Raw genomic sequence first — 19,452 nt, 5'->3', positions numbered from 1 at the left:
TATCGATTATTGATCTGATCTTATCAGAAATGCGCGCCCTATATATATTCTCAGAGCAGTTCGATCTCAACCTTATATATATAATATACCCAGCCTTCTATAAATACAAATGTATCGATTAGATCTCTTAAAAACTGTATTTAGATGTTGAGATGAGTTGAATTATGAATAGTAACATTTTCTGAGTCTCATTGAGATGAGTTTAACTTTTTACGTTGAGATAAGTTTAACTTTTTAAATTGAAATATATGAAATATGTTGAGATAAGTTTAACTTTTTTATGTGAAGTTAAAACAATAGTAAGTCACATCAATTATTAATTTGAGATGAGTTGAAGTTAGTTCTACAACCAAACACAGCTTAAAATTCTTAGAATGAGACCCATAAAGCGAGCTCGATCTATAACATCTGTTAAACATTTGGTATTACCTGATAAATTCATTTGGGCAATTATAAATACTATAAGGTTCACTTTTAAGATAGTCAAGTCCCTCAAACGTAACTCATCACAAAGATCAAATCATAGACTATCTCAAATCATATTTTGGGTAAGTTTAATTTTAAAAAGGAATAACTTGTAAATGTTGGGCATATGCTGCCTCTTTCGATCACATGCTATGTATGTCTCAAACGGGTGCATCATTGTAGTTTCTGTCAAATCCAAGCAAATATTGAAAAGTTTTTCAGCAATTAAGGAATGTAGAAAAGGGGAATTAAGGAATGTCGCCAAGAAACAAAGGGTAAGACCACCTCAACACGATCCGTGACCAAAACTCGAAAAGAAGGGAGTGCTATAAGTGGTCAGTTCGACCAATAATGGGTGGTCACGAGACTCAACCAACTCTTTTAGGAGTTCCAATTATCCTCCTATCAGGGTTATGTTTGGTTTCGAATTTTCTTTTTCAAATATTCTCTCTCTCTCTCTCTCTCTCTCTCTCTCTCTCTCTCTCTCTCTCTATATATATATATATATATAACTTTTTATCTACTAATTTGCAAAATTTTTGGTGGAAAGAATAATACAAAAATCAAAATAAATTTCACAAAAACTCAAAAAAAAAAAAAAAAAAAAAAAAGACAAATCCACAAAACTCCATTGTTTTAAAGCTTTTGCTGCAAAATTCTAGGTCCACCAAAAGAAAGAAAAGCAAAGTTGCACTCGGCAACACTGCTTCTCAAACACTAAAAAACTAAACCCATGTTCAAAACAGCTAGCCCCATATTCTTAGGGTTAGCCACCTCTTTCACCTTCCTTTTGCTACAGTAAAAGTGAGCTTTTGCAAAGAAAATTATTTTTATTGCTAATAATGCATCATTTGCAACGATTAAAATTATTTCATTAGAAATAGTTGGATTTGCAATGATAAATTTTCGTTAGTATTAACCGTAAATAGTTAAAAAGATTTTCCAATGATAATTTTTAAAATTCCAACAAAGAAAGCTGTTGCAAATGAGAATAAATGTTATCAACGACCATAATTTGGTTGCAAATAAAAATACATAGATTTTGCAACGATATTTTGATAATTCTAATTTCTAACTGAGATGGCCATTGCTAATAAGAATATACATTCCCAACTAATTAATCAGAGCTCGTTGCAAATAACAAGTTTCTTTAAAGAAAATTAAATCCTTACATATAAGTATGTAATTGCAACAAAATATGAATATTTCCAACTAATCTTATTGTCACAAATCATCAAATTTTATTCGTCATGATAAATAAATAAATAAAAATTCACTTACAACGATTTAGTTTTTTGTTACAAATAATCAAATACTAATATATATACTTTTGCAGTGATTATATTTTGTTGTTAATAATCAAAGTTTCTAATAAAATTCTGACGTGGCTAATAATAAGTATTTGCATCGGCAAATTCTCCTTAGTATTAATAATGTTTTTATGGACTTTCCAATAAGATGGTGATTTTGTTGCTAATAATGAGTAGGGATTGCAACCCCACCTCCTTTGGGGGGGAGGGGGCAGGGCGGATGAGGTTCTCGCACCATGCAGACTTATTAGGTCTAAAACTATTTTTTAGGTCTAAAAAATAGACTTATAATTTAAATTATAAATTAAAATTTATAAAACAAAAAGAATTTAAACTCATTGTAGTTTCATTTTGATTACCTTAGCCTCCTAAGCCAACCATTATATAATACAATAATTATACTCAAGCAATATGGAACTTAATAGTACCAAGACAATTCAATAACTTGAATACAACTACATCTCTGTAACAAATTCTATATATATAAATGTATATATATCTATATACAATATATTTATTTATATAAAAATATTTTTTTACATATGGGGGTGTGGATTGGACTAAACATCCATAGGGATCAGACTGATAGCTATCGGTTTGTTCGGTCCGGCCTAATTATTTTTTTCTTTTTTTCTTATTTTTTAAATAAATTGAAGAAAATTATTTAAATTACTAAATTAAAATTAAGTGAATTATTAATGTGGATTATGTAACTAACTTATTAAAAAAATATTTTATATTAATAATAATAAATTAGATGAAAATTAAATTATTATCTTATATAATTACTATATAAAAATAATATATTAAATTATTAAAAAAAGTTAAAATATATATATGAGTTCGGTCTGGTCCAATCTAAAATTTATACACCCTGGGACAGGATCGAATTTTTTCAATTCACAATTTATGGGACTGAGACCTATCGGACTAGAGTTTGGTCTGGGTCCTATCAATTTTTCCTGTCTGAACCGAACTCCTTACACCCCTAATTTTAAAACAATATTTACTTTGCCCTAAAAAATAAATCCTATCCAGCCTCTAACAATATTACGCTTTTCCTTTCTCTTACTTATTTATTTTTTGTGAATGGTTATTTATTTTTTGTAAATGGGATGTCTCCGACAGGACAAGGAATCACTACACCAAACCATGAGTTAGTCTTAGAGAAATTTCTCAAAATGGTAGTCTTGGAGACCACATGATTTAAGATGCATTGTGATATTGAAATGAAGAAGATAAATGCTTCACCCATAAGGAATCTTATAAAAGGGGGAAAAGAGAAGGAAGCACATCACTGTAATTGAGATGATTCTAAAATCTTTAATATTTAATATGTGGGATATGAAAGGCTTAGTACTGCAAATAAACTGAATTGAGCCTAACGTGTAAATATGTGTTTGAACTTTACTCGAGCTGGATAAAAATTAAATATTTCTGATCGAACTCCACTCACCTAACGTGTAATAAGATCAAACTCGACTTGATCTCGAATAAAATAAATAATCGAGTTGATACGAGCTTGAGTAGCTCGGCTTGAGATACATCTTCAGAAAACCAACAGAGAAAAATAGTAGAACGAAATGTAGCCATGCAGATAAAAATTGCACCAACAAATACCAATAAAGATTCAGAGGATTCAAAATCTATGGCCGACATTTTCTTCGCAGATTGCCAGATACAAAGCGGTGTTTTCTTCATAGAACCCACTTGAAAGAGCAATTAAAACAGAGACTTTACTAAAACAATTAAAATGCTTTGATAATCCTTATAGTAAGATCATATGTAGAATGATCCTGATATGGTGATATTGATCACTAGTAAAACTTATCATTAAAAAAAAAAAAAAAAAAAAAAAAAAAAAACCTAAACTAACAAAATGCATATTCTTCAATCTTCAAATGCTTCACTTTGTTCCAACCACACAACGTCGTTAGTTCATAACAGGGGGGAGGTGGTGTTTGATCGAGACAAGGCGTTGTTGCTCGACAGATGCGTGGCTAAGCTAGATGGGCGGCAACAAGTAACAAGCAGAAGCACGGCAGAACCCATGAGAAAATGACAAAATGCAGCACAAGTATTGGGTTGTTGCGGCGGCGATCAAAGGCAACGGGAGGCACAGCCATATGGTGGACTGGTGGTGGCGATGGGGGCAATGAGAGCAGCTCACGAGCGTTGGTAGGAGAAGAGAGATAAAAACAGAGAAAATGAAAGAAGGGAGAATGATGGAATTTAGAGTCATGCGGCGCAAAGAGATGGAGGGGAAGAGAATATGGAACTCAACCCAAAAACGACGTAGTTTTGGGGTGGGATTTAGAGGGTTGGGCTCCAGTACACGGGTTGGGCCCTTCATGTTACCGAAGACCTCTATTTTTTATCCTTACGTGAGAAATAACGTAAGGAAAATGCTATGATGCTCTCTCCCCGTGTCCTTTCAAAGTGACCGCTAGTTACAAATTTTTTTTTTAATTTTTTTTATTTAGTGATTAAGGAACTGATTTTAAGTGTATTAATATTTTTTTTATATTTTTTAAAAATATTTAAATATATTAAAAAAATCTAAAAAGAAAAATGAAAAAAAATGACCGTGCGGTCAAAAGGAGCGGTGCACTCTAGGCGACAGAGTAGCACTGTCCTTTTAACATAATTGTACTGAGATTACTAATTTCACTATAATGTTTTCTTTTTATTTTTTTCAAATAAATACCAAATGTTCGTAAAAATCTAATAGTAATAAAATCTTAACAAAATAGATTTTAATATTGTGCAATATTTTATTTGCTTATATTTTAAGTAACTTATATATATATATATATATTTATATATATATATATATATATATATATATATATATATATATATATATATATATATTTCCTTTTATTAATAATTTTGATTTAATGATTTCTTTAACTATATAATTTCGAAATGTAAATATTTTTTTTTTGTTGGATAAAATTAATCGTTTAATAATAATGAATTGAAACGTTATATTTTAAGAGTTTTGCTATGTACAAGTAAAATCACATGCTAATCTGTATACCAATACTGATTCCTTCATATTTAAAATTTAAATTAGCAATTTTTTTAATAAAATATACTTTTTGACTAATTACATTAGATTGGTATACATATTAATACATAATTGTGCTTACAACTAAATTTTTTCTATTTTTAAAATTGAAAAGTTATTCAACTACGTAATATACGACATACATATTCAACTTTAACTTTTTGTTTTTTGAATCAAATGATAACCATCTTTATTGACTTTAAACATCAACACACTGCTTTTCACGATTAATACAATGCATAATCTCACTTGGTCCCTCCTCTATCCATACTAATTCCTCATCACAGGCTAATGCTAGTTTGGCAAGTTGATGTGCTGCTTGATGATGATGATGATGATGATGATAGGTGAGGTAGTATAATTAAAAATTTTCATAATGAATTATATTATAATTTCATATTAATTTTAAAATATAATATGTTATTATTAATATTTTTCTTTCGGAAGTGCAAGAATGTAAATTCAATTAATGTTTTACACGTTTATTATTTCTTAGTGTCTTTCAAAAATGAAATAAATTAATAAATATTTTTATAAATACTTAATAAAATTGTTTACAATTGGCCATTTGTATTGTGGTTTAAATAATTTAATAAAACTGATTCCATTTAAAAAAATGATATTGAAAGAAAAGCCTTTTTTTTTTTACTTCGAGAAAATTTTACCTGTATTTAATTAAGATACTTTAGACCATATATTTTTCTTACTGTCAAATTATTTTCCATCAGATTGATATTTGTTCTTCATACATTCATTTTTTTGTTATACTTAATAATTATTTTAGGTGAATATTATATAATAATTATATTTTCATAAGAGCATATGAAAATGTAAATATTTATTATAATATATTTGTATTTTTCAATGGAAACACATGCAATGCACGTGCACCCCTCACTAGTAATATTAAAAATGGCCAAATAATCAAAATAAAATTAGATAAGAAAATGTCGTAATCAAATAGAGTTGCTTACTCTTTATAAACAGTTGACTCAATAATTTTTTTTTTGTGAACTTAATACGTTATTATACTCAACATTATTCTTTCGTCACCTTGTTATACATAAAGAACAAAATATATTACTTATACAAAATATCAAAAATAATACATATAACACATAAAATATATACAATAAAAGAATATACGTAAGAATATATGTAAGAGTGTATATATATATAAAGAAATATTACGAATATTGTAACAAGCCCATAACGAATTAAGTTAATATGATTTTGTTCACGAACTTAAACCAAGTTGAGTCACAGTTATATATTCAAACCAATATTAGTAGTCACAAACAACTCATTTACTAAAAAATAATATTACATACAATCCAAAGATACGCAAGCCCTACGTACTGTTTTTAAAAAAAAAAATAAGATCCACTATTAAAAAAAATAATTTTTTCATTTGGATCTCATATTTACCTATTTTTTCAAAAATAATACGCGAGACTTACATATTCTAGAATTGTAAATATCATTTCTCTTTATTAAATGAACCAAGTCCGAACTGAGTTTATACCAGTAGAGCTCAAAATGAAGTGATCACGAGCAGCCCTGTTAGTTTGCAACCCTAGTTCAAAGGCAAAGGCTCAACTCAACAGACCAGGAGGCATTGTCACAATAGATTTTTCCACGTAGAAGCAGAGGTACAAATTACTGGGGAAAATCTCTTTCCGATCTCTAGATTTACTCTTTTTATGGGCAAAATATAATTTAAAAGAATATATAAAATAATGTCCTCGAAACCTAGCATCCAGCACTACAATCTGCTAAGTAATCCTACATGCTTACGTGCTGTACAACTCAGAGTGGTATAACTTCGTATCTACGCATGGTAGCCTTGGAATATAATATATACAATTTCAACCAGCATTGGCCTTAAATATGTACATCATTGGGTATGCCTAAGTCATTTACTTCCAAACCTTGATAGCCCCGTCTCTACTGCTCGATATCAAGAGTCTCTGGTTCAACTTAACAGAAGCAAGAGCTAGAATGGAGTCACGGTGGCAACCTGCAGAGTCGGTGGCAGCAGTTGCAAGAACTGCCTTTGATGTCAACTTACTAGTTAGAGGCCGTCTCCTTGTCTCCTGTGCGCCAGAACAAAAGCACCAAGTTACAGTTGCCATAAACCAAGTATTAAGGAAAGTAGGAAGATAACAGAATCATTGGGCTAAAATGCAAAATAAAACTGTGAAAGATTGACACGGAAACATAAAACATACCTGCACAACTTGCACACCAAAACTAGATCTAGCTTCATAGAAATCATCGTTCCCAACTCCATTCAAGTTTGGCCCACAGATACAATAAGTTCGATCAGGACTGCAACATTCAAGAGTTAAAAGTCAAATACATGACAGCACTCCGAGGGGAAGCAACAAAGAATGACTGGAAGTTAGATTGAAACCTATAATGATCCCATCGGCGTATCTTCAAATCAGTACCACCAGTTAACAAATCACCCCCAGGTAAGGGAAGCAATGAACGAATACCAGGAAGACGGGAAGAAGGTTCATTCAGTTCATCAACTCTGTACCTTGGATTGACATTCCGTCTCAGATCTGATTTAGGGTTAGATTTACTCGATGGTCTTGCTAAGGCCCAAGGACCATCACACATTTCAGCATCATTGTCATAGTTCGTCACTCGCAACACCTAAACAAAAGCAAAGAATCTGATAAACAGATTTTACTAGGTAATCCAAGCAATAATACAAGCAGTGGCAATCCAAAGTGCTCCATTCCATCTATCAGCAATTAAGAACATACACTAAAATGATTGCAAGTACGAACACCCCCCACCCTTTTCTCCCCTTTCAGTATCAAGATAAGTGGCACTCGACAGTTTCACTAATACACAAGCAACTTTGTAATTCCCACAACAGAGTACAACTTCGAATAAAAATCAAGTAAAGGAGGTGGCAGATGCTATGCTCATCCACTTCACCTAGCTAATATATTTCCCCTCTAGCTTATCCACTTGGCCATTGGGATCCTATTCTAGGGCTGCTAATGAGTTTAAAATTTTATCCCATATGGAATTCCAGTTTAGGACAACTACCCAAAATAGCTGAAGAAAGGGATGTTTTGGTATTTCACAATTTAAAGACAATACCGGCTGCTTTCTAAAAAGAGCACAGAATGTTATCACTATTATATCAATTTCTGTTGAACTGTAGTGGTTTGCAAATTCATCTTTGCTTTCCACCAAAACCATGCTATAACTATCAAATAATTTTTCCATCTTCATAAGTGCAATATATGTGGTCTGTGATTCCTAGGTTGTCCTATAGGGGAATGTGGGCACTCCTAACTCGTGCATTGCCATCACATTTCTTTTTTTATAAACAATCATAAATGCCCAGGACAAAAAGATAAACAATTCTAAATAATCTCCATGTACCTGGTGGCAGCTCCCATTTTCTGCATTCCAAAGAGAAACTTCATTGCAACCAGCAGCAACGTAAATAAGGGGTCTTGCAGCGATAGATACAGAAGCATTTTGGGGAGGAACAAAAGGAGTAAAAGGGCACATCTTCTCTATGGGGCATGGAAGAGAATACTGCCATGAATTCACAGGTACAAGGAACCTCAGATCCCAAAGAGTAAGCACACCCCTTGAAGATCCTGACACGAACCAATTCCCACAAGGACCGTTTACCAAAGATGACACATAGCCCTCCTCTGGAGTTGCTTTAAGTGTCCATGAGCTGGAGTTTTTTCTTGTATCCCACAGATGGATCCCACAATTTTGGGTACTAAACAGTACCATCTGACTGAAAGAACTATCGACCGAGTAGGTCAGAAGGCTGAGTATAGCACCTTCCTTAACATCCTTCTTTTTTATATCAGCAATGCCTGAATACTTCTCAACAACATTGCCAAGACCTCTAGAAATATGATCAACAGAAAACATGTGTATCATGCCATCACATGCTCCAACAATAACTTGAGCAGAGCTCGGAAGCATTGCAGTACACAGTGCTCGGCTTCCTTCTAAGTGATAAGTTAGCCTTGACCTAAACGAGATGTCCTTTTCCAACTTTCTCGAATCCCAAACCTTGACAGTGGAATCATCAGATGCGCTCACAAAAAAGTTATGATCAGAAGTTATGGCTATGTCATTAACCGCCGAGCGATGCTCCTGAAGGTGCGCAACCAACACTCCTCGTGGCCTCCAACCTGAATCTGGAATTGTTGATGTTCGTGCAAAAGTTGGCAATCCTATCAAATCACTTGAATTGGAGGCATCGTCCACCATAATAGAACTGCCTTTCATTATGCCAGATGATCCAGTCTCTTGAAATTTTCCATTAACACAGGCCATTTGATCATTATCATTGCCATCTGGTTCATGTACCACTCTATGGAACTGTTTAGAACCATTGCTGATGCTATATGAGCCTGAAACAAGCTTAGGTGCTGGAACTGAGCTAGCCAGGCTAAATGATTTATTTACAGGATCCATCCAAGGCATGGATGATGAACCAATTCCAGGGGATTTTACTTGTAATGGAGAATCAGATGAGGCAGGAGGCATTCCAGCTGCCCGCCTGTCCAAGCTGAAGGAATACAAGGGTATTCCTTCAGCTGATTTATCGCACATAAAACTACTCACACCACTAACCTGTGGTGACATAAAGCCTGAGAATTTTAACTTTTCTGAGCCTAGGGGGTCACGAATATCAATTGTGCTAGAAGCATTGCGAATATAGTTTCCCGCACTTCTCAACTTAGCCTCACAATCATCATATTCAGCTAGCTCAGGCTGTTGTAATGCATTGCCCACAGGTTTTTTATCTTCAGGGCTTCGTGGGTTATCTGGCCAACTCTTCATTGACCCTCCCTTGAATAAATCCATGGTTTCCCATTGTTTAGAATGTGGTGATGAGTTGTACCATATCTTTCTCTGTCTCTCTAACATATCCGAACTCCTAGCATTTTCTAAGACTTGATAGCATGCCTCTCTTGTGACTGGAGGGTTTAAACATGAAAGGAGAGCCTTTTCAGAAGCTAAAGATGCTGGTTGTCTGCGGAGGAAAGGCCGTATAAATGGGGCAAGGAAAACATAGGAATCTACCGCACCTAAGCTCTCACTGCTGGCCGCAATGAAAGTTACAGCAGATCTCCGTACCCATTGGCTGGGATAGCATAATAATGGAAAGGCACGTTCTATCATCTCAAGCAGTATCCTCTTCCGTAAGAAGCCCCTTTTACACAGAATGGCCAAGCAATCCAAAGCATTGACAATTACAGCCTCGGATGCATCACTTAAAGCTTGCTCAATGTAAGGTAGAAGATATTCCTCCACACTTCTTTGGCCCACGAAGAAGCATACATAAACAATTTGGCCGTGGAACACCGCCCTTAGCTGCACATCCCGATCATTTAGAAAAGCAGGTAAGATGGGCAACAGAAAGTCATTACTCTGTCTCTGCCCAAAGAAGGAGCATAGATTGCCAATATCCCGAAGGAGTGCTCTCCTGATATTTGGTGTCTGCTTTGGACCCATAACAAGTTCTTGAACAACCTCTGCTATGGATTTCCTCAGCTGTGCTAGTCGTGCATCACTATTTATCCTTTGAAGTCGTTCAGATGTCTCATTATACGATGCCATTGGCTTCTGTGCGGAAGTTGATTCATTAAGAACTCCTGCCTCACTCATGCTTATTGAGTGAATCAAGAATCTGTTAGCAGTGAGTGCTAGTTTAGCAATATTGCTGGCATAACAGATTCTCACACTTTCCTCAGGATCATCAGGTAGCATGGAAAGCATTGGAAGAATATACTCTGGAAAGATTTTTGCATCACTGGGAGGAAAATCTCGAACTAAAGGCAGAATATCGCACAAAGTCTCCAAGGCAGCACAACGCACAATTGCAGCTGGATCAGAAAGCATTGCAACAACATATGGAAGCACTCGCTGCAACCGATCTTCATCATCAATATATAGTGCAGAAGACTTAAGCAAAAGTATGGCTACCCTCCTCAAATGAGGCAACTTGACATTTCTTATGCAGGAGCAAAGAAGAGAGGCAATCAGAACCATTCCTTCACATCGCACACCGTCTTCAGGTAAGGGTAAAAAAGGCATGCCAAAGGTATCTGATTGGCTGTCATACTCGGTCATCAATGTGTTCAAATCATTCACTGTAATCTTTTTCAGAAAGGGGTGATCATTTCTCCTAAATGCATTGGAGATGGTTTGAAGTAGGTCACCAGGTGATTGCATTGCATACGTTTTAAGATTTTGGGAAAAATCAGTATTGGCTGCATCTTCGAGCACCGGCTTGGCACTAGGGTAATCATTATTCTGTTTACCATCCCTGAGAAGCGTATTAAAGTCACCGAGAAGCCCAAACTGGTCACGAATTAACATCTGCTCTCTCTTCCTTGAAGAGTCCTTTGTCCAATTGATGTTTTGTTTTGCAACCATTTCTTGTGACAGTTCATCACTAGAGCCATTACTGTTCATCATATGCTTAAGTAACTCACGGAAAACTCTCTCACATACCGCAACCTATATATATCAATTACAAAGGAGCAAGGTACCATATGTGAGTCATAATAAGTGGAAGCGGTTGAGATCTTAAAATTTAAAGTTCATATTTTTTTTTGGATAGATAAATTTTTCAAATATTACATAGCCAGAGCTGTTTACCCTCGTATCAGAATGAAGAGGATTCAAGTAGCAGTAGAAATTATGCAGAAATGGGGAGAAATATCTTGGAAACACGACAGCTGCATATTCCTGCAGGTAGCTCTCAGCAGGAAGTCGTGACTCTGGTTCCAATTGAATCATATGTAGTATCATCTTGCGGATTCCAGAATCCGGGATCTGCACCCAGAGAGCAATGAATGGAAAATCATTGAGATAAATGGAAGTTCATATGAAAAAGGTAAGTGAAACTTAGCCAGCTATAATAGTCAGACACGAGCAAGGAAATACATGGATCAAGTCTGATGTCAGATAAGAATGAAGGCAAGGCTAAAACATTAAGGCTGAGGATGGAGGGACTGAATGATATTATGTAATTAAAAAAAAAAAAAACTCAAAGATTATGAATCAGGAGAGAGAGAGAGAGAGAGAGAGAGAGAGAGAGAACCTTCTCAAGATGTTGGCTAGGATCATATTGCCCTCTACGATAAGCAAGAAGCTGGGAGAGTTCAAATAGTGGCTGACCCTCAAGGAAAAGCTCAGCAATTACACACCTAAAGCAGTCAGATAATGAGTGCAGTTTTGGAGAGAGAGAGAGAGAGAGAGAGAGAGAGAGAGAGAGAGAGAGAGAGACAGAGGGAATAAGAAGAACTGACACGTTTTAATTTGAAATGAAAAAAAAAAAAAAAGGACATGAAATATATCACTTTCACATTTATGTAACCAAACAGAGAATTCAATTCAATTCATAAGTGAGAATGGCCATCTGAATCTCCCATTCTGTGAACTTGAAAAATCAACCTCTAATAAGTAGTAAAAGACAGAAGAACACATATTTGAGGTGTTTTTCTTCTTCATTTTTTGAGTAGAAGTCACTGCCTACCTTCCAGCAACTAAATCAATGTGATAATCCTAAGTTTTCTGCTTCTTTTACACTCCTACAGCACCCATGTTAAGTCCTAACAAATCCCTGAAGGCTGCAATTCTTTCTGCAACCTCAAAGTTGAACCCAAGGTAAGTTCCATCAAGTATTATCCCTAAATTCGAATTTCCCTATCTTTTGTGAACCAAACATTTTCGTTATTTTTTATGTCAAAACATAAACTCTAAGGCTAGAAAGTGCAAGGAATCAACTTTGGGCAAAGAAAAAAATGAATGACAGATTCTGGCACTTGATCTTCCCCTTTAGGATACAACTGGAAACTCTAGGTAAGAGTTGGTTTAGGTCTGTTTAAGGCTTATGAATGGTATTCTATGATGATATGTGATAAATTGATCACTTGAAGCCAGGTTTTCACTGAATGTCAGATTTTATAGATTCTATCCAATAATGAAAACTGGTTTCCTTGTGTTTTCAGTTTAAAAACTTATAAGTTGGCATGATCACGACATGCATAGAAGATAGAATTCATGAGTGATGCATTCTATATGTGCTATACTTGTCATACATGTAATTAAGGCAATGGTTGGCCATTGCAGAAAATTCTGCAGCACTGTGAGTTGCTGTTTGGACTTTTTTTCCAGGCTCTGATAAGACATAGTTTGACCCCAAAAAGCCACCCCTTGCAGTGACTCGAACTTCCTAGGTATTGAGACAAAACCTTGGGAGTTTTAAGAGGTAAAACTCCACAATCACAAGCTTACGATCTTCAAAGCTTCTACCATTTCTTTCCCTCCAAAGGTACCATAATAAAATAAGTAGGAGCCATCTTTCAGATTGCAGCAATTTGCAGATTGCATTATAAACCTCTCTAACTAGCTAAGAAATCGACCACCCTTGTAGGCATCACCCATGCCAATCCTACCCTATCAAAAAAGCTCATTACACAGTATTCTTGCTATCTCACAATGCAGAAGTAGGTAGACAACGGGATTCCTGTTCATTTTGCATATGCAACACCAGTTCATTACAATGATCTGGCATTTCCTTAATTTTTCAACAGCAAGAATATTCCCTAAGGAAGCTCTCCATGCAGAGAAAGATGCTTTAAAGGTGCCTTAATCTTCCAAATACTTGTCCAAGGAAAAGGATTTGTATCTTGAACAGTGAGTGAGATAGAAAGTGCAGATTCTGAACTTCCCTTTTTTTTAAGGGATCCAGAAAATTTGGTCTTCATCTCCTACTCTACTCCCCATTCATGTGCTCCTATAGTAAATATGGTGTTCCATTGGATAATGCCATTGGAAGACTTCAACAAATCAGTTTTTGAGGCTTCTTACACCTCACTATCCCATACACTCCAGGAAAGGCATCCTTAAGGACCCTATCATCCTTCAAGGATGGTTACATCCAATAGTATACTGATACCCCATATGGACACGGGATGTGAGACCAATACACAACCTTGCACACAAGGATTAATGTGTGCTGGCCATTATGCAAGTAAATGTAATTACAATAAGTGTTTAATTGATTTTGTTCAAACGTTTAAATTTGTTCAAGGAAGCTTTCAAAAATAAATCCTGATTCAAAACCTTTTTACATAATGATATATATATATATATATATATATATATATTTATAAGTAAGAAGTTAATTTTATTGATATGAATAAATTAGGCATAGCCCATGTACACAGGTACATTATGATATAGTATTTACCAAGTGACCAACTCATTTTTGTTTTTATGTTTTACATTTTTCCATGTGAGATGAGAACAAACAAGCAGACCACAACTAGTAAATGTGTAACAGCCTAAGAAAGGTTTGGACACATCTAAGTCTATATCCCAAAAGGACAAGTTGATGTCACTATTCGAGTCCCTTGTAATTATTATAAATGGCCCAAACTTCTCCCTCCCATTTAATGTGGAATCTCACTCACCAACATTCCATATACATTCCAAGGTATTACAAAATGAGACTACACCTTAGATGCGTCCTAATAAGAGTCGGTCACATAGTGTTAACTTTTGGGTTATAAGGATGCAGTGACATCAAAGTATTGTTTACTTTTAGACTTTGCTACATTCCTCTTTATAGTTTGTAAGAAATGAAGTACGGATGGAAGTATTAATTTTTAGAGAAGTGCTACATACACAAAGAGAGTACACAAAAATAAACCCACAAACTGACGTGATTTCATGTGATCCGTTAGATCTACTTTACAATGAAAGTAACTTTATAATCTGACGCACTGCATCAAGCCACATTAGTTTGTGGGTTTACTTTTATATGTCCCTTTGTGGCTAAAGTATTTCTCTAATTTTTATGGATCTATTACTACAAGGTTTATTTTGAAGTGCAGTATTTTTCCTTTTTTTTTTTTTTTTGTTTTAAGTGTAGTATTTCTAACCCTATGGGAGAAGCATGTACATAAATTCTTCAAAAATCATGGTTGTCTTTCACCCATTGTGAAAATGTTATCAAAACTGCTTCTGATGTTAACTTGTGCACTTCTAAGTAAACAACCTTACGCAACAATGTCACTTTGGCACAGTTTTTCTATAAGTACAGCCTCAATAATAAATTCTTCATGCAAATTCACACAAATTCATAATTTCTCAATAACACCTGTGCATTGATACATCTGTAACGTTTTAGATATATGATCTCAACGATACTTGTCAAAATTGAGATTTTCAAAACACTACTTTCAAGGTAAAGATATTCAAGGGAGAGAGAGCTCACCCTACAGCAAAGATATCCATAGATGGTCTTAAAGGTGCATCGTGTGCAACCTGCATCTCATCTCCATGCTCATAAAATCTCTGAAATTAACCGAAGACCAAAAACAATCAATTAAACGGTTTTCTAATTCAGAATTGATGACGGCTTGCTACCAAGTCAAATGCAGATGCATATCACTAGTATCCATTATCATTAACCGACTTCTGGTATAGGCTGTTAAACGGACTTGAGCCATCAAACAGCATGTTAGTATATCGAAACAAGCAAAATTCTATAAAAAGACAAGAAAGTCTTGCACAAAATTTTCAGGAGTAAGGGTGTACATATAAACCAAAAACCAAGTAGATCGACCGGAACGAGCCAATTCTTCACCAAAATCGGTAGTTCATCAATCCTACAAAGTTAAAAACTGATCAATTAAAGAAAGACTTTCTTGTCTTTTTATAGAATCTTGCTTGTTTCAATATACTAAAATGCTGTTTGATGACTCGATCCATGTGGACCAGATCGAACCCAATCGATCTCATATACATAAACCCCAACTGAACCTAGTTATTTTTTTTATTGGCACCAGGTGTCAGGAACAGTATCCCGACTAATCCCAATGGTGCACAGGACCTCGGCAAGAACTTTCCCGCAAGTGCACCTCCAGTAATTCCAGGGGAAAATCCCCCAGTATGATGGCCCCTAAATATTGTTTGCACCCAACTGAACCTATTTATATAAAGCCCAATATATTAGCCTAGCCCAGCCTTTCCTTTGAAATCCAAACCATCAACTTCCAGCCTTTCTTTAATTGATTAACATCTTCTCAATTCTGCCTCCTCTCTCTATCTCTCTCAATGTCAAATCTCTGCCAAAAAATGCTTCAAGATGCTGGCTCCACTGCAATATTGCTTCTCCCTCTGCCACTCGGTCTCACCAAGTAACAATTCTTCCCCCCTTAATTATCACTGTTTGTCTTTATTTGGATTGGTGGAAATAATTGTAGAGTTGGAATCATTTTTTTATTTGGATTTAAGTTTTGTTCATAGACACAGTAGAGTGATTGGTCTCTCCAACCAGACCCCAGACCAAAACTGGCTGACCATCATTGAGGTCAGCACTGGTTGACTAGCACTGCCTCTTTGCACAGTTTCAGTTGGTGCCAAAGGAGTTTCTCACCCTTCAGCTCGATCTACGCTTTGTGCACTAAACCAACTGAAAATGAAGGTCAGTCTGTACACCCCTAGACTTAGGAGAACCAAAATTCTAACCTATGAGTATATAAGATGCTAGTCTAAGAATTGACCCAAGGAATAATCTTGACCAGCATGCTTCCTATCAAGATAGATAGAATGTCCTTTTATGAACCTACAAGCTTGTGCTGTAATTTTACAGTACAAATGTGTACGTTATAACATCCATTCTACAGGCTGTTATCAAACTTCTGGGAGAAGAAAAAAGTGCTAACATATGAATGAGAATTATCTCCTCAAGAAATAATATAATAGGGAATAATGAAAATAGAAGGAGAAACTTCATTTTTTTTTTTTATAAGTAAAAATATTATATATATATATAAATAGGGGTAACCAAGTACACTGGACGTATACAAGAAAACACCTAGCCCATACTAGAGTGCCCCAAATCACCCAAAAACCCATGAAAACTAGGAGAAACTTCATAACAATAAAATCATCCAAAGGAACAAAATGGCATAAAATAATTATAGAAGTTAAATAAGAACTGACTTCAGGTGCAAGATAACAGAGCCTTCTTCCTCCAGTATCAAAGAAAAAGGAGAAATCAGAAGGGTCATCATAGGGAATATAAGTGGGTTTGAAGGATGCAAAGTCAGCAAGGTAAAGCCAATTCCAAGAAGTGACCAGAACATTCTCACACTTTATATCACCTGAGAAGATGCAAAATCAACGTGTATAAAACCAACTAATTGTTAGGACAAAAAACATATCACAAGCAGATTCCTTCAACTATTAGAACTCACCATGGCAAATTCCTCTCTCGTGGCTCTGTTTCAGAGCAAGAAGTAGCTGCAAATCCATAAAAGTATAAAAATGATGAGAATAACTGTAGCCATTGAACACTTAAGAATTCAGGGTTTGAGGGTCAGAGAAAGATAAACCTGAAAAGCCAACCACTTCTTTTCGACTAGACTGAGGAAAGGCCGAGTACTTAGTCGATCATGTAGATTATTGAAGAAGTACTGCCTCAAAAGGTAAGCTGCTTTATCTGTTTCTTGCCAGAACTGCAAGCGAACAGAAAACCATATGAGTATTTTCAACAATAATGCTCTATTCAAGTGCCTGAAGATGAAATTCAAGTACTGCCTAAAAATCCAACAAACTTCTTCATGACTCCACCTAGAACCAAAACATTCCCGCAATCACAACTAGTGCCATTATCTTATTCAATCGAAATAAACTCTAGATTTATTATTAAATTAAGCAAAACAGCATCTAGCATCAATCTTATATCCCCATCTCTTACCCAATTTTCTGGGTAACCAAAAGAAACTTAGAACTTTGTATCGCTAACTTGAAATTTTACAACTCGAAGCAGCTCAATTATAATAAAGCCGCACAAAGTTTAAAATTCAAAAAACCGAACTCGCGCTAATTTTCTTGAATCTTCTCGGCAACAAAACATTGCGTTCAAATTCCCAAAGAAAAAAGGAAAAGGAAAACAAACGCGATGAGAACTGGGACCTGAAAGGGCCAAACGTGAGGGTGATCAAGGGCAAGGAAAATCTCTTTAATCTGGAGGAGACGGCGCTCGTAGTCTCTGAGATCGATGGAATCGCCGCGCTTGAAATAGACCTTGACGAGGACCAAGCCCTCGTCGTGCTTGCAGAGAATCGACTTGAAGAAACGGCCTCGGCCGAGAACCTCCTTAAGGACCAAATTGTAGGAGGACGGCAGGTCGTGGAGGTAGTACTCGGAGGCGGAGACTTGGGTGGTGCGCGCGATCTTGTTGCCCATTCCGTGCCTCTGCGCCGAGCTCGCTTATTCTCATTCTTCTGTGGTTGCGTCCTGAGCAACCATTTGTGTGTCTGCGAAGGAAGGGGGACGACTGAGGCCTTTTTGCTACGGGTGATTGATTCCGAAACGTATTTGAGAGTCGAGTTTCCCGTTTCGACTTTCGAGCAAAGATCTTCAATCTGTTGAGGATTGGGATCGGGTTTCCAATGTTTCCTACGGGGATGTAAAAAAGAGTTTTGTATCGTTCAAATAAAAAGTCGCTTATTAATTTACTTATAAATAAACACAGACCCATATCGAATTTGATTTAATCCAGTATCGATATTTTTTTTAAATCAATTAAAATCGATCCAATTTTAATTTATATTTTTCTAAAATCAAATTGGACCCGTTTATATATATATAAATGTATAATTATATATAAAATAGTTTTGTATTATATGATAAATTATTAATTAATATAATATTAAATTTTAAAATTTTATATCATTATAATTTATTATATTAATAGTTATACTAATATTATATAATACATAATAATAGTTATACTAATATTATATCACTATATATTATAATATATTATAATATATCACTACAATCTATAATATAATTATAATATATTATAATATACTACAATAATTTATTACTATAATATAATATATTATATCTTAAAACTAAAAAACCAGACCGGAACTAGTTTAGGAAAAGAACTGGTTTAGGAGAGTAAAAGATGAGGAATCCATTCTTGAAAATGTAAAACCGGTTCATATCAATTTGGTCTCAAATTTAATCTAAAATCGAATCAAACTGGATCAGTTACACTCCTAATTTCTCATATGCTATTTAACAGACAGGACCAAGGTTTCCTTTTATTTTTACTAACGGAAGAAACCACGGCTTAGTTGGTATACAGAAATAGTTTCATCTTATTTTATTTTTTTATTACAAATTTTTTAAATTTTCATATAAAATATAATAAATAATTCAACTTTTTTTAATTTTAAAACTATAATAATATTCAAAAATAATATTTTAACAATATTTTATTCAACTTTTAACATTCATATAACATCAACTCATCACATCTCACTATCCAAACTACACCTAAAACAAAGCCTTTTGTTTTTTATTTTTTTTCCTCCTAGCATTAAATTATGAAAATAAAAAAGTTTTGCTACTCATTATTTCCACATACCACACATTACATTTATTTTTAAATTTTTTAAAATTTTATTCTTTTTAAACTAATTGAATTTTTTTACTTATTATTCATATATCACATATTTGGTAAGAGAAAAAAATAAAAAAACAAAAAATTATGTGAAG

The 19,452-nt window shown here is 34.7% G+C and overlaps 1 protein-coding gene across 3 annotated transcripts; it reads right to left on the bottom strand.

Moving 5' to 3' along the window:
• Positions 1–6,466: 6,466 nt before the first annotated feature.
• Positions 6,467–18,356, bottom strand: LOC122304448 (serine/threonine-protein kinase VPS15). 3 transcript variants are annotated; one of them, XM_043116722.1, is made up of 11 exons: positions 17,854–18,356; positions 17,271–17,393; positions 17,133–17,178; positions 16,879–17,039; positions 15,146–15,225; positions 11,963–12,068; positions 11,518–11,694; positions 8,260–11,376; positions 7,265–7,512; positions 7,080–7,179; positions 6,467–6,944 (listed from the first exon to the last, which is right to left on the bottom strand). In XM_043116722.1, exons 1-11 carry the CDS (start codon positions 18,124–18,126, stop codon positions 6,768–6,770), a joined length of 4,608 nt encoding a protein of 1,535 aa, XP_042972656.1. In that variant the 5' UTR covers positions 18,127–18,356; the 3' UTR covers positions 6,467–6,767. The 3 variants fall into 3 exon arrangements, with proteins under 3 accessions (XP_042972656.1, XP_042972657.1, XP_042972658.1); XM_043116723.1 differs by lacking the exons at positions 15,146–15,225; positions 17,854–18,356 and having other exon boundaries at positions 17,271–17,366; XM_043116724.1 differs by lacking the exons at positions 16,879–17,039; positions 17,271–17,393; positions 17,854–18,356 and having other exon boundaries at positions 17,133–17,171.
• Positions 18,357–19,452: the final 1,096 nt, after the last annotated feature.

The sequence above is a fragment of the Carya illinoinensis genome, chromosome 3 (genome assembly GCF_018687715.1).
Source record: "Carya illinoinensis cultivar Pawnee chromosome 3, C.illinoinensisPawnee_v1, whole genome shotgun sequence".
NCBI lineage: Eukaryota > Viridiplantae > Streptophyta > Magnoliopsida > Fagales > Juglandaceae > Carya > Carya illinoinensis.
The sequence above is the reverse complement of the archived record's forward strand: the minus strand, read 5'-3'. Positions and strand labels throughout refer to the sequence as shown.

Coding starts and splice junctions, on each gene's coding strand:
- LOC122304448 (XM_043116722.1), bottom strand. CDS start 18,126: ATGGGCAACAAGATCGCGCGCACCACCCAAGTCTCCGCCTCCGAGTAC. Junction 7,180..7,264: donor CGCCGATGGGATCATTATAG/GTTTCAATCTAA, acceptor TGAATGTTGCAG/TCCTGATCGAACTTATTGTA. Junction 6,945..7,079: donor TTGGTGTGCAAGTTGTGCAG/GTATGTTTTATG, acceptor TCTGGCGCACAG/GAGACAAGGAGACGGCCTCT.